General features: G+C 42.5%; 1 protein-coding gene across 2 annotated transcripts in view; it reads right to left on the bottom strand.

Annotated features, from left to right (window-relative positions):
• Positions 1 to 7,900, bottom strand: part of RNF169 (ring finger protein 169) — a 94,026-nt gene extending 86,126 nt beyond the window's left edge. For both annotated transcript variants that reach the window (XR_009009274.1, XM_057553059.1), the window contains exon 1: positions 7,376 to 7,900. Coding sequence is in view for 1 of the 2 variants with exons in the window: in XM_057553059.1 (XP_057409042.1) it covers positions 7,376 to 7,877 (502 nt within the window). In the remaining variant the exon portion in view is untranslated. The remainder of the gene's footprint in view (positions 1 to 7,375) is intronic.
• Between the last annotated feature and the right edge of the window lie 6,530 nt (positions 7,901 to 14,430).

Below are 14,430 nucleotides of genomic sequence, written 5' to 3'. Positions count from 1 at the left end.
ACACAAAAACAAACAACCCAATCCAAAAATGGGCAGAAGACCTAAATAGACATTTCTCCAAAGAAGACATACAGATTGCCAACAAACACATGAAAAGATGCTCAACATCACTAATCATTAGAGAAATGCAAATCAAAACCACAATGAGGTATCACCTCACACCAATCAGAATGGCCATCATCAAAAAATCTAGAAACAGTAAATGCTGGAGAGGGTATGGAGAAAAGGGAACCCTCCTGCACTGTTCGTGGGAATGTAAATTGATACAGCCACTATGGAGAACAGTATGGAGGTTCCTTAAAAAACTAAAAATAGAACTACCATACGACCCAGCAATCCCACTACTGGGCATATACCCTGAGAAAACCATAATTCAAAAAGTATCATGTACCACAATGTTCATCGCAGCACTATTTACAATAGCCAGGACATGGAAGCAACCTAAATGTCCATTGACAGACGAATGGATAAAGAAGATGTGGCACATATATACAATGGAATATTACTCAGCCATAAAAAGGAACAAAATTGAGTTATTTGTAATGAGGTGGATGGACCTAGAGGCTATCATACAGAGTGAAGTAAGTCAGAAAGAGAAAAACAAATACCGTATGCTAACACATACATATGGAATCTAAAAAAATGGTACTGATGAACCTAGTGGCAGGGCAGGAATAATGACACAGACGTAGAGAACGGACTTGAGGACACAGGAGGGGAAGGGGAAGCTGGACGAAGTGAGAGAGTAGCACTGACATATATACACTACCAAATGTAAAATAGATAGCTAGTGGGAAGCAGCCTCATAGCAAAGGGAGATCTGCTCAGTGTTTAGTGACCACCTAGAGGGGTGGGATAGGGAGGTTGGGAGGGAGACACAAGAGGGAGGGGATATGGGGATATATGTATACATATAGCTGATTCACTTCGTTGTACAGCAGAAACTAACACAACATTGTAAAGCAATTATACTCCAATAAAGATGAAAAAAATTTTTCCTCTTAGTACTGCTTTGCTGTATTTCACAGATTTTGACATATAGTGTTTCCATTGTTATTTAATTCTAAATATTTTCCAGTTTCCATGATTTTGTTCTTCATCCATTTATTTTTAGTTTATTTTTGCTTTTACTTTTTAAATTTCCAAACATGGATAGGAGGTGAGGGGAATCAGTTATATTTGTTATTAATTTCTAATTTTATTGTATTGGGGTCAGAAAACATGGTTTATATATCAAGCTTTGGTATTTGTTGAAAATTTCTTTGTGCCTAATTACATAAATTACATAAAGTTACATAAATATTTCACATTTAATTAAAAAGAATGTATATTCTCTAATTTGGGAAGTGTATGGTTCTATATACACATAGTAGATCAAGTTATACATTGCATTTCTTTTCTTTTAGTGATTATCCTTCAATTTTTAACATGCATCTGACTGAAAGATGCATATTACCCCTATAGGAGTGATCTCTCTAGAATGCAAAGATGTACCCCTCTTTCAAACTCTTCCGTGGATCCCCCCTTCTTAGCATGGCATTCAAAGTCCACTATTATCCAGTAACTGCTTATTTCTGCAATTCTGCCTCCTTCCACTCTCCCACATGTACTCTATGCTCCAACTACCCGTATTTGCAATCCCTAGAACTCTCCTTTTGTTTCATACTCTTATGCTTTTAAAAGTACTTATTTCCCTCAGTTTCATCCTGCCTTCATCTGCCTACTGAATACTCATGGTCAAGTGTCTGCCTTTCCAGGAAGCCACTCCTGACCCATCCAAGCTGGCTTCTCTTTTTTTGTGAAAAGAGCTAACATTCGTTGAGCTCTTTATACGCTAATAACTCATTCAGTCTTAACAACAACCTTATGATTTTGCTACCACTACTATCCCCATTTTCAAAATGAGGAAACTAAGGTACAGAGAAGTTAAGCAATGTGCCCAAAGACAAACAGCTATAAATGGCAGACCTGGAATTTGAACACAGATAGTCTGTCTCCAGATCCTGCTCCATTAACTTGCTTGATTAATATATACCATATTGCGTTCTACAATTATATCTTGCGTTACAGTTATTGCATTTATTACCCCACATTCCAGTTACACGTTTATATAGCAATCTTCTCAACTACACTGACCTTAAGAGACAGAATTATGCTTTATTTCTATTTGCACCCCCAGTGCCTAGCACACAGAAGGCCCTCAACTCAGATGGTTACTAAATTAATGAATAACTAAAGGAAACATCCCCATAGTCACTGCATTAGTCCAGCCTGTCTTCACCTCTTGTCTGAACTACTAAAACAGTCCCCTAACTAGACTCCCTTCCTCCAGTTTCTATTCCCATCTTTCCTCCACACTCCAACCAATACTGTCTTTCTAAAGCACATTATGACAGTGTCATTCCATTACTTAAATATTTTTAAGGGCTCCACACTGTCTATAGGATAAAGTCCCAAATTCCTTCAGCATGACATACCATGACCTTCATGATCAAACTTCTGTAGTCTCTTCTCTCCTCCTTCCCCACTCCAGCCCCACATTCCATCTATATTTAACTTCCTGGCAGTCTCTGAATATGCCAAATGCCTTCATGCCTTTGTGCGTGCAGGTTCTTTTGCCGAGAATGGCCATCTCCTCTTCCCTCACCTGGTGAACTCCTATTCTTTTTCCAACACACAGCGCAAATGCCTTCCTCAAGTTTCCTCAAAAGACTGTCAGTTATCCCACTGTTCTATTCTTCTTGGCATTATGCATTTACCTCACTTACCACTTTGTATTATTATTTGATAAGGTGTGTTTCCCCAACAAGACTGTGGAATCTTAAAGGACAGGAACCACGTCTTACTCATCTTTTTTATTGTATTCTCTTACACAAGTGTGTACCCTAAATGCTCACTGAATTAGTGGAATGAAATCTGACAAACATATCCTACATCCTACACTAAAGCAAACTCAGATTCAAATGAATTCAAGGCAGTCAAGTCTTCTAAGATTAAATGGAAGTTAGACAGGGAGTAGAAACATGAATGAAAAACAAATATCACCTAAATTCCTGCTGCTCAATCCCGAATTCTACAGAATGGAGCTATTCTGTCAACGGTAATTAAGGCTTAGTTTATGAGGTAATCTCATCCTGAGTTTTAAAAAACACAAGGCAAATATTTCCACATTAGTAAAACACATAAGGACACTCAAATTCTGGAATATGTGTTACTAGGATAAAAAGTTGAGTCATTTTACACATTTTAAGACAAATCCCTTCAGACAAGGGAAATTCCTGTCCTTTTACACTACAATCACATGATTTCATTATTCATTAGTCTTACATGCAATTTAGGTTTGCACACATAGCAAACATTGTCTGCCAGCTGAGTAATAAACCAGAACTACTTGTTTTTCACAGAAAGAAGAAATTTTTTTTAATGGATAAATGCCAACCCTAAGTGAACAGGGAGGTTGGGGTGGGATAAAGGGAAGGAATAAATGGGGCACTATTCAATTTTTTTGAATTATTCAATTTTTGAAATGCACTTTTAACATTACAAATAGAAAAAAAATTAAACTGCCAATTTGAAAGATTCATCAGCCTTTGTCTAGCTTTTCTCTTGAATTATTACCCATGGTAAAAGGAAAAAGAACTGTCCTAAAAAGGTCTTGGTTTCAAGTTCAAAGGCAGCATAATTTAGAATGATCATCCTTGATTTCAAATCAAAAGACTAAATGAATTCTTAAAGTTAATTATTATCAATGAGGCTTGGGACTTCCCTGGTGGCACAGTGGTTAAGAATCCGCCTGCCAGTGTAGGGGGACACGGGTTCAAGCCCTGGTCCGGGAAGATCCCACATGTGGAGCACCTAAGCCCCTGCGCCATAACTACTGAAGCCAGCGCGCCTAGAGCCTGTGCTCAACAACAAGAGAAGCCACCGAAATGAGAAGCCCACGCACCGCAATGAAGAGTAGCCCCCGCTCGCTGCAACTAGAGAAAACCCGCGCGCAGCAACGAAGACCCAACTCAGCCAAAAATAAGTTAATTAATTAATTAATTTAAAAAGAGTATTATCAATGAGGCTTAAGTGTTCTTATATTTGTAAATCTACCTATGTATCTCTGTATGGTAAATCTTCTTTTTTAAAAATCAATGGACCAGGACTGTTTCTAAATGTAGAATATAAGCTCTAAGAGGGAGGGATCTTTGACTATTTCATTCACTGATGTCACCCAAGGATCTAGAACAGTGTCTGGCACAGAGTAGGCACTCATTACATACTTGCTGAATATTGCTCAATATGGTCCAAATACTTAATATGTCAATACACACAATGAGCTGCAGATCCTCAAAGAACATACAGTTGAAGTCTAGGTTCATCTTGAAATGATCACCGACTTAGCCTTCAACACACACTGCTGCACAAATTAACTGATACTGTATCCAGAAGCAAACTGACAGTGTATGTAAGAATAAAATAAAACACTTAATACAGAAGTTATTAAGGTTCTGAACTTTAAATCTTGCCAAGAAGCTGACAAAAAACAAAAATATCACCAGCACAACCAAAATTTTCAACACACACAAACTCTTCCACTTTTTTCAGAAAAAATTCCAAAATTCAATTTGATTCAATTCCAAAAGAGCCATGGGACTTCATTTAAAAAAAAAAAAAAAAAGTAAGAATTTCACTTAAATACCAGTGAATTTACTACAAAATTTTATTTCCTGTTTTATAAAGCAGGTCTGCCCTTTCTTTTATCAATTGACCTAATTATGCCAAAAGAATACTGCTAAGCAATATACTTCTGTATTTACCTAAAATTGCTAATTTTGTTGCTGTTTCCCACTCATAAAAGTGTGATGTAATTATTACGAAACTGGTATTTTTACTCTGTCTATTACAAACCATCATGAACATTTAACTGTGAATTAGGTTATGTTTTAGCCCTTATTTAAGGGTTAGCCTTTCAGCCCTTGTTATCTGCTACTAACCCACAACGACCTGGTCACTCTCTTCTCTGTTCTGGGCCTCAGTTCTCTCTTCTGTAGAACGAGGGAACTGGGTTAAAACAAAAGTTCTTAACCTTTTTTTTTGCAACCCTTGGAGAATCTAGTGAAAGCTACAGGTGAACTATTCATAAAAATGTACATATACATTGTAAAACAATTTTATAAACAATAATTCATAATGGTAAAAGACTGGAAACAACCTAAATATGCACCAATAGATGATTAAGTAAATTATGTTACATCCATTCAATGAAATTCCTTGTAACTATAAGTACAATGAAGAAACCTTCTATGTACTGATATGAAAAGATATCCATCATGTATTGTTATATGAAAAAAAGCACTAGTGCATATAATATATAACCCTTTATGTAAAAAGATCAAAAAATAAAATAAATATATTTGAATTTCCATGTATAAGCATAACGAAACTGTGGAAGAATCAACATCAATCTTTGGTGAAAATGGGAAATGAAGAAAGGAGTAGGAGGAACCTTTTCATTGTATACTTTCTTATATTTTTGTTTGAATTATGTGAATTGCCTATTAAACTTTTAAATTAAAAAATATTGCATATAAACTCAAGAGGTCTAGACAACTTGCTAAAGCTAGAAGATTATTCCCAAACCCTGTTCAGCAATACTCTTCTATAATGTTTTGACTTAACAAGCATGTAATTATATACACTCAATGATCCAACAATAAGAACATTTAAGGAAAAATATTTTTCATGATGGTCCTCATACAAACATATAAAGTAATTGGTGGATATTCAGTGACTCAACAGAGCCTAATTTGAAATCTCACTTTATATTGTTTTTCTTAATCACTGATACACAAATTTCTTCAAGGAAAAAGTTTGCACAAATCATCAATTCATACACCCTCTCATGGTTCAAATCTCAGACCTGATATTCCACAAGGGAGTACAGGCTTCGGAAATAGAAATTTCTATCCTACGGGACCATATCAATAGTACTAGTATGGAGACCAGAGAAATACTGTCTTAATTTTTTTTACCATAATCTCAGAATTTGAAGCAAATTAAATAGCATAGATGATGTTTGGGGAGGTCTTCATCCCTTTTCTGAGCAGGAATCAGGTGGAACTGGGTTTTCATCCTTGGGCAACTTACTTAACCTCTCTTGGCCTCAGTTCCATCTATAAAATGGAAATAAAAGTACCTATCTCATAAGGATGCTATGAAGCTTAAAAGGAATAATAAGGAACACAGAAAGTAAAACAGAAATAAAAATAAGGTACCCTAGGACAGTGGCAGGTGTCTGACTGCTTGAATCAAAACAGACTGCATTCTGGAACCTGTAGTTTCTAGTGATTGCACTTTCATACACAAGCAATGTCTCCTTTTCCCTACTGAAAATAGCACATGGCAGAATTCCCAACACAAAAGGTGCAAATATCTGTTCTTTCCTAATTATGTTTCTTGAAAAATCTCTTCCTAGGTAAGCTTTTATCAAAGAACTCTAGCTGTTGTGTTGACTGGGTGTGTCTCAAAGAGTCCCAAGTTATAACACAGTTTTGTTTTGTGTTTTCAACAGGGCACTTTCTATGTCAAGCTCAGCACCAAAGAGTGGCAGGCTGCTGGGGGGTGGGGACGGGGACGGGGGGAAGGCAAAGAAGTTGAAGACAACAGTCCTTCAACGGACTCCTAATTGCCAGGAAAACCTACACTGCCATCGAGACAGACGCAGCCTCCGCCAACCAATCTCCGCTTCCAAAACTTTTAAACCCCATCCATCTTTTTTTGTAGAGCACTGCTGGGGCTTATTATTAGTTATTATAGATATAAATAGCCGTCATTTATTACGTCTTCTCTACGTGCCAGGCTCTTGCGTTTTTCAAGATTTTGTGAAAACTGCACATATGAGCTCAGACGCTCCAGTCTGAAAAGCTCCCTTCGCATCCTCAAAATCAATCTAATCTGCCCCTCAAACTCCGTATATGCCACACCTCTCACTGACCCATTCAGGCCAAGGGATCACATCTTTACAAGCAATTCAACCCCAAGCTCTTCACCCAACACTAAATCAAGCACTTCTCGGATCCTCCACTGCCCCTACAAAGTTCAGTACCCTCCTCCACTCACCAATTCCAACCTGGCCCTAACTTGTTCCAAGAAATGCTATGGCTCCCTCCAAACTTCTGACGCCAAATCCATCGTGCCCGTACTTCATCCCGAAGTTCAAAATTCAGAAACACATCTGCACCTGGGCAGAGCCCGGTTCCAACCCTACGAGAACTCTCGACACCCGCTCGAGCAGGGCCAGGGCCTGGGACCCTCCACCCCCTAACCAGGCCAGGCCGGGGCGCGACGGCCTCGCTCCGGACCCCAAGGGGAGGAGAGGAAGCTCCACCTGGCTCCGCGGGCGCGGCGCGCGTCTCCTGCTCGGGCCTGGGCCCCGCGGCGGCCGCGCCCCCGTCACGACGCGGGCGGCAGCGCTCGGGTGGGCCGCGACGGGCGCGCTCGCCCAGCACCTCCGCGTCGGGCTGCCAGTTGTCGCGGGCCCGACGGCGGGCCCAGCCCGGACCGCGGACGCGGCAGCGCGGGCAACCCGGGCCCGCCGCGTCGGCGGCGCGTTGGGCGCAGCCTCGGCACAGCGAGTGGCCGCACGGCAGGGCCGCCGCTTCCCCCAGGGTCTCCAGGCACCCAGCGCAGTCCGACTCCTCCGACCGCGGCGGTGGCGGCGGCTGCAGCAACGGCGGCGGCAATACCAGCAGCGCGGGGCCAGAGGCCGGGCCCGGGGTCCCAGTCTTGGCTGCCGCCATCTCGTCACAGCGGCCCCGCCGACCCCGCCGATTCAGAGCTGCCGCTGCCGCCGCGGAAGAGGCCCGAGTACTCGGACCTGCCGCCGCCATCTTGTTTCCCGTTTGTAGGGAGAGTCCGTTGCGAGGGAGAAGAGTAGAGGGCGGGGCAGTGAGCGGCGGGCACCGCTATATACATATTCATGAGGGGCGGGACTCCAGAAGAGGGTCTCTCGAGACCTGGTTGGCATGAGGTGAAACCTCATTAATATTTATTAGTTATCCTTTATATGTCTGGTCTTCGGCCTTGCCTTCTAGTCTTTGCGATTTCCTCTTATTGAGCCAAATTAAGTTGAGGACTGAGGGGATTTATTTGGAAACTGAAAGATATTAAACTTTGTGAAGTAATTACACTTATTTATCCTGCAATACCCTGATAACTGAGGCTAATGTGATTGGGGAGTATGTGAATTACTCAGAACCCTGCCTCTGCTTCATAGCTTGTTGTGACTGAGACCAGTCCTACCCTGACCAGCAACTAACTGCCAAAAATAGCAGCTTCTTGTCAGTCCACATCTCAGTATACTCTCTCTCCAGATTCCTTCCTGAAACTTCCCTCCCTTGGCTGGCAAAGCCACACTTTCCTTGGTTTTTTTCCCCCCTCTCAGCTCGTTCTCAGACTCCTTTCTTGAGCCCTCCCCCTTGTTTCGGGCTTAAATGTGGGTATTCCTCTAGGCTCAGGCCTCAGTCCTCTACTCCTTTCCGTGTATTGCCCCCCCAGCCCATACCCCACCTCACATGTTCTTCCAGCTGAAACTCTCGAATTGATATCTGCAGTCCAGACATCCTGAGTCCAGCCCTGCATAGTCAACTGCCTGATGGAAGCATCATCTTGGATGTCTGCATCCCTCATGTACCAAACTAAAGTCACTGTCTTCCACCCTCCTTTCGAAACAGCTCTTCTTATTTCCCTCATACCAGTAAAGGTACTATTATCCCAGTTCCTCAAGCTCCAAACCTGGTAATCTTTACTTCTCCCTCATCTCCCACATCTGTCAGTTTCTTAGTTCTGTCAATTCTCCCACCAAAATGACCATTTTCCTACCTATCCTCTCTTCTTCATCCCATTCCCACTGCCCAATTCAGGTCTCATCATCTCTCACCTAGATTATTGCAGAAGCTTCTACAAATTGCCTCCCTGCCCACAGACTCTCTTCCTCCAATCCATCCTCCATAGTTCTTAGAGTTACTTCCTAAAGGACAGCTCTGACCACACCATTCCTGCTTGACTTAGTCACTGAGTGAGGTGCTCAGACTTTGGTGCCAGTCCCCTTTCTGGATGCAGAGGGTACAAGAGAAACAACGGCTTCCCTCTGACAGAGAGAAGGTTCTGCTACAGCAATTCTCCCACCCTTGGCTTTTTTTGCACTAAAGTAGATTTGGAGCAGGAAGGCATTCAGCAAATGGCATTTCCTCTTGGGAATCTTTATAAGAAAGCACAAGTTTTGTATGGAGAGCAAAAAAAAAGTAACATAATATAATGGAAGGCATCAGAGGCCCTGGGTTTCCATGAGATTGCCTGGAAACAGTGCCTGAGCTGATAGTAAACCAGTCCAAGGCAGAGTGATTGGTGGAAGTCAGCAGAGCAAAGAAAGAAGTGGATTCCCAAAATGAGAACGAGATGGCTAAAGGACAGTGAAGAATTGAAGAAGGGTCAATGAGTAATTGAAACAAGGGCTTGTGTGCACAGAGGCCCAGACAGTCAGAATCCTGACAAACTCAGAAGTATGGCTTCATCGAGGCTGTCCTTCCAAAGGTCCTCTTCATTTCACTTCCCACTTGAGGTTCTTGAGGATGCTTTGCCCAGATTCTGACAAGGAAGGCCTGTGGTCCAGAGATCAAGCCAATTACTCTTAGAAACGCGGCCCTTGGTATGGGCTGTTCACTCTTGACAGTTTGGGGCTCTCAATCTGAAGTCTACTTTCTATTGGAGAAGCTGAACCATAGCAGTGTAGCATGCTTTCTTGAATACAAATAAAGACAGGAAATTTCTTTTTGCAGAGGGAAAAAGCAAGAGTTCTGAGTAATACTAGACCAAAAGCCAGGAAATCTAGGATTGGTCATGACCACTTTCTCCATTTCATCAATTTGGATAATTTCAAACAGATAAATTCTCTCTGGACCTTAGTCACCTCATCTTTAAAACAAGTGTACTGGAATTCAGCAGTTCTCAACCTGGGATACACTTCAGAAAGACACACACATGTGCACACACGAACACACACATATATACACATATGCCAACGTCCCTTTTCAGATCTACTGAACCCAAAAACTGAGGATGGGATGCCAGCATGTAAATTTTTATAATGCCATAGTAATTCTAATGAATACTCCTAGATAAGACCACTACAATAAATAAATTCAAAGGTCCTTCCTAGCTCTAACATTCTAGAAGTTTGACTCCCAATTTCCAGTCTCTTCTCTCCTCTATGCTGTTGCCAAAGTAATCTTACTAAAGCAGTATCTGTGACAGAAGGCAAGGCAAATCTAAGAAATTTTGGAGAGTTATTCACTATGTGGGAAAATGAGGGCGATGAGGATGGTTTTAAAGTGTCAAGCCTGGGAAGCCTGAGATTATGATCTCAAATCACAACTAACAAAAGAGAGTAACTGGGAAGGAAAAACAGTCTGAAAGATGAGGGCATGGTAGACATTTTGCTTTATTTAGTTACCATCAGCATCCAAAACTTCCTCCTGTTTGGGGGAATGACCCATTCTGTGCAGTTTTGCTGAGACTAGGGAAGCTGAACCAGGGAGAGAGCCTTCTCCCTGCCCCGGGGCAGCCAGAACATGAAATATGACCTAGGCTCGGCCACGTGGCCACTCCTCTCTGAACTTTGAATCTTCAGGGGATGACACAAAGGCATATTGACAAGTTTAGAATTATTCACAGGAACGGAGACAGTAGGTGTCCAACCATAGTGGGTCCCTTGGGGGTTGGGGTAGAGGGAGGAGTGTCCCTACCGTGGTGATGGTGGCCATGCCAGATTGTTCCTGAGGCATGAACTTGGCCATAGTGCCTGCTGCCTGGCCTTCCTAGGTTACAACCCATTTTCCACAATCCAGCTTGCCAGCCTTCCTGTCAACTCTCTATATCCTTTGAGTAAATGTCTTTTTTTTTCCTTAAATTACTCACAATTTCTGTTGTTTGCAGCAAAGTACTCTGACTGAGACGCTGGTTTGTTGTTTTTAAAATGTCACCTGAAAGGACTTCCCTGGTGGTGCAGTGGTTGAGAATCCACCTGCCAGTGCAGGGGACATGGGTTTGATCCCTGATCCGGGAAGATCCCACATGCCGCGGAGCAGCTAAGCCCGAGCGCCACAACTACTGAGCCTGTGCTCTAGAGCCCGCGAGCCACAACTATGGAGCCCATGTGCCACAACTACTGAAGCCCGCAGGCTCTAGCGCCCGCGTGCCTCAACTCCTGAGCCCACGTGCTGCAACTACTGAAGCCCGTGCGCCTAGAGCCCATGCTCCGCAACAAGAGAAGCCACTGCAATGAGAAGCCTGTGCACCACAACGAAGAGTAGCCCCTGCTCGCCACAACTAGAGAAAGACTGCGCGCAGCAACGAAGACCCAATATGAAACCATCTGAGAAGCTTAGTCAGACAGCCTAGAGTAGAAGAAGCCCAAGTTGCATGTGTTGCTTTTTCCCGAAGCCCCCACCTGTACCACAGCCCACCCAGGGAAGAAGGACTTACAGGCTTGCTCGAACGCAGTCACTGAGGATGCCCACTGGAACAGGTCGTGGTGCAGCCACACCTACAGTGCTTCCTCTCCAGCTGTCTTTTCTCTGCCACTCCTGCCATACTTTCTGACGATTGCATCACTGCCAAAATTCCCTGCCATCCTCCTCATAGTGTGTCCCTAACTAGCACTCCATGGTCCATACCACCGCCATCACTTTAGCTCTCCTCATCCACATCACTGCAGACCTACCCTCTTCCCTCCAGCTGGAGGCTCCAGCTACTTCCTGCTGGACTGAAAGACTCAAATGTGAAGCAAAGCTACTTGGCTTCATTCCAGGTGGAGACAGGCTGTTCCTCCCTGTGGGCCCCCAAACCCCTTTTTGCCAGCCCAGTCACTGAGTCCCTCCTGAGGCCTCAAACATCTAGGAAGGAGAAGGCTCAGTCCCTCAGACCTCACCAGCCCCACCCCTCCTTTGCCCTGCTCATCTCTGCTGGTGGCCTCTTCTTCCTGTACTCTTCCTCCCTCAAGCCAGATTTCCCCTTGTGATTTGGCCCCCTTCTCTTTTGCTTTAAAGGTTCTTGCTACATTCTTACTGTCTGTCACTCATCTTCAGTTCCTTCCCTTTTGTTTCAGGGGAAGAAGTAGTTCTTTTTGCAAAGCTCATCCTTCTACCTGTCATCTTTCCAGCCTCCTCCAGATTCTTTCTAAATGCTCTACATATACAAATAAGACTTGGTTCCTGCCCCCCTCAAGGTCACAGCCTAACAGAGAGGCAAAACTATACATAAATAATTATCACAGAAAAAAAAGAGACAATTATAACAGAATTACAAGCTCTAAAGCTGAGACACGTACAAGGTGCTATGGAAGCAGAGAGCAAAGTTGGTGGGGAGGGGGCAGTAGGAAAAGTTTCCCAGAGGAGGAGACATGTGAGCTCCGTTTTGGACGATGAGGAAGAGTTCACTAGGTAGACACAGGAAAGGCATTCCAGGCAGAGGGAAAACAAGAGCAGAAGCACAAACGTATGAAAGTTCAGGATCTGTGTGGAACTAATGAGCAATTTGATGTGGCTAGAACACTGGGTTGGACATGAGGCTAGAAAATTGGAGAAGAAAAGGAACTAGAATTTATTGAGCAACTAGCACGTGCTAGGCACATGCCCAGCAGTAATCCATCTATCTCATTTAAACCTAAAGTAACCCTGTGAGCTGAGTATATTATTATCTCCATATTACAGAGAAATAAATTCAGGCTGTTGGGGGACCATTGAAAAGTTTAATATTTGGACCAAGGGAGTGTTAGGTATAGATTTGTATTTTATAAGGATACATCTCGATCTTATAATTACCAGTGAGGAATAAAAATAATCTAAGCAGACTTCATCCCACCTCCATGGAGTTGAGATGTCATTGGAGAAAGTATAGTGCACTTAACATTCATATATTCAACAAGTATCTAGAGAGTACCTACTATGTGGTAGGATAATATAGGTGCTGAGAATTCAGCAGTGAACAAGGCAGGCAAGGTGTGGATGCTGGGCCAGCTTTGGTGGGACCAGCTTTAGGTACAGTATTTGGCACATTCTAGATGCTGCGGAATGAATGAATGTTATACCCTTAGTTATGTCTTTAGTGTTTAGCAAGGTTCAAAGAGTAGTGCATTGCCAGAAAAGAAAAAAATCTGTTTAACCAACAAGCACGTTGGTGGAGAAAAATAATTCTTTAATTTCTTTAAACTTCCCCCTCTAGATACCTATAAATCCACCTAAAATCCACAGCTGGTTTCACTCTCTCTCTTTCGCTCTCTGCACCTCCCTCCCATCCCCTTGGTCTTGCTTCCTCTCTTCCCTGCCCTCAGGCTCTGGCCCAAGATTCCAAGCAAAGAATTCCTTCTTTTATTTGGTTGTTCTTCTCTTAAGGGAATAGAGGTGGCTCTAAGAAATCCTTTAGGTTCAACATATAGAGAATAAGGAAATAAATGGCCCTTCTTAACTCCACTTCAGAGTGAGACACCTAAAAGGCAAAACTTTGGGGTCCATTGGGAGCCCACATAGGTCAAACTTCTGGGACACAGAACAGGTGGAGCACGGTGGAGAGAATATCTGGAGAGGCAAACAGAAAATATACAGCACATTTTCCATCTAGTCCTGCCTTCTTCTATTTTCTGTCTTGCAGCCAGAATGAATGATTTTTCTAAAGTATGAATCTGGGGGGCATGGAGGTGGAGGCGGAATTAGATGAAGGTGATCAAAAAGTATAAACTTCTAGTTATAAGATAAATAAGTACTAGGGATGCAATGTACTACTTGATTAATGTAATTAACACTGTTGTATGTTACATATGAAAGTTGTTAAACCCTAAGAGTTCTCACCACAGAAAAAAATTTCTTTTTTTAAAATTTTGTATCTATATGAGATAAGGGATGTTCCCTGAACTTATTGTGGTAATCATTTCACGTTGTATGTAAGTCAAATCACTATGCTGCACACCTGAAACTTATACAGTGTTGTATATGAATTCAATCTCAATAAAACTGGAAGAAAAATATAAAGCATGAATCTAAAAAAGAATGATAGTAAAAGACAAACTTTTCTCTGCTATTATTGATTACCTTTTACAGTATAATAACATGTCTTATTCTAGTCTGTCTGTTTTTCTCATCTCATCAGAGAAATCCTTCTGCTACCTTCACTTTTTCTGGACCGAGTGCCCCAGAAGGAGGGGCTCATGGCCCTACTCCAGGAAAAGAGTGGAAAGGAGCAAAAACCCTCATTTTGTCATAAATAAATGGGTGGATAGTAATACTGACCAGAATGAAAAATCTGCCTCTGCTTTCTTCTGGATGTTCAATTGCTCTCCTGTAAAATATGTATCAGAAAGCCCAAGGGGGAGGGGTAGAGTTGGAGGACACT

The sequence above is a fragment of the Balaenoptera acutorostrata genome, chromosome 9, assembly GCF_949987535.1.
Source record: "Balaenoptera acutorostrata chromosome 9, mBalAcu1.1, whole genome shotgun sequence".
Lineage (NCBI taxonomy): Eukaryota > Metazoa > Chordata > Mammalia > Artiodactyla > Balaenopteridae > Balaenoptera > Balaenoptera acutorostrata.
Note: the sequence above shows the minus strand (reverse complement) of the source record. Positions and strands in the feature narration are given on the sequence as shown.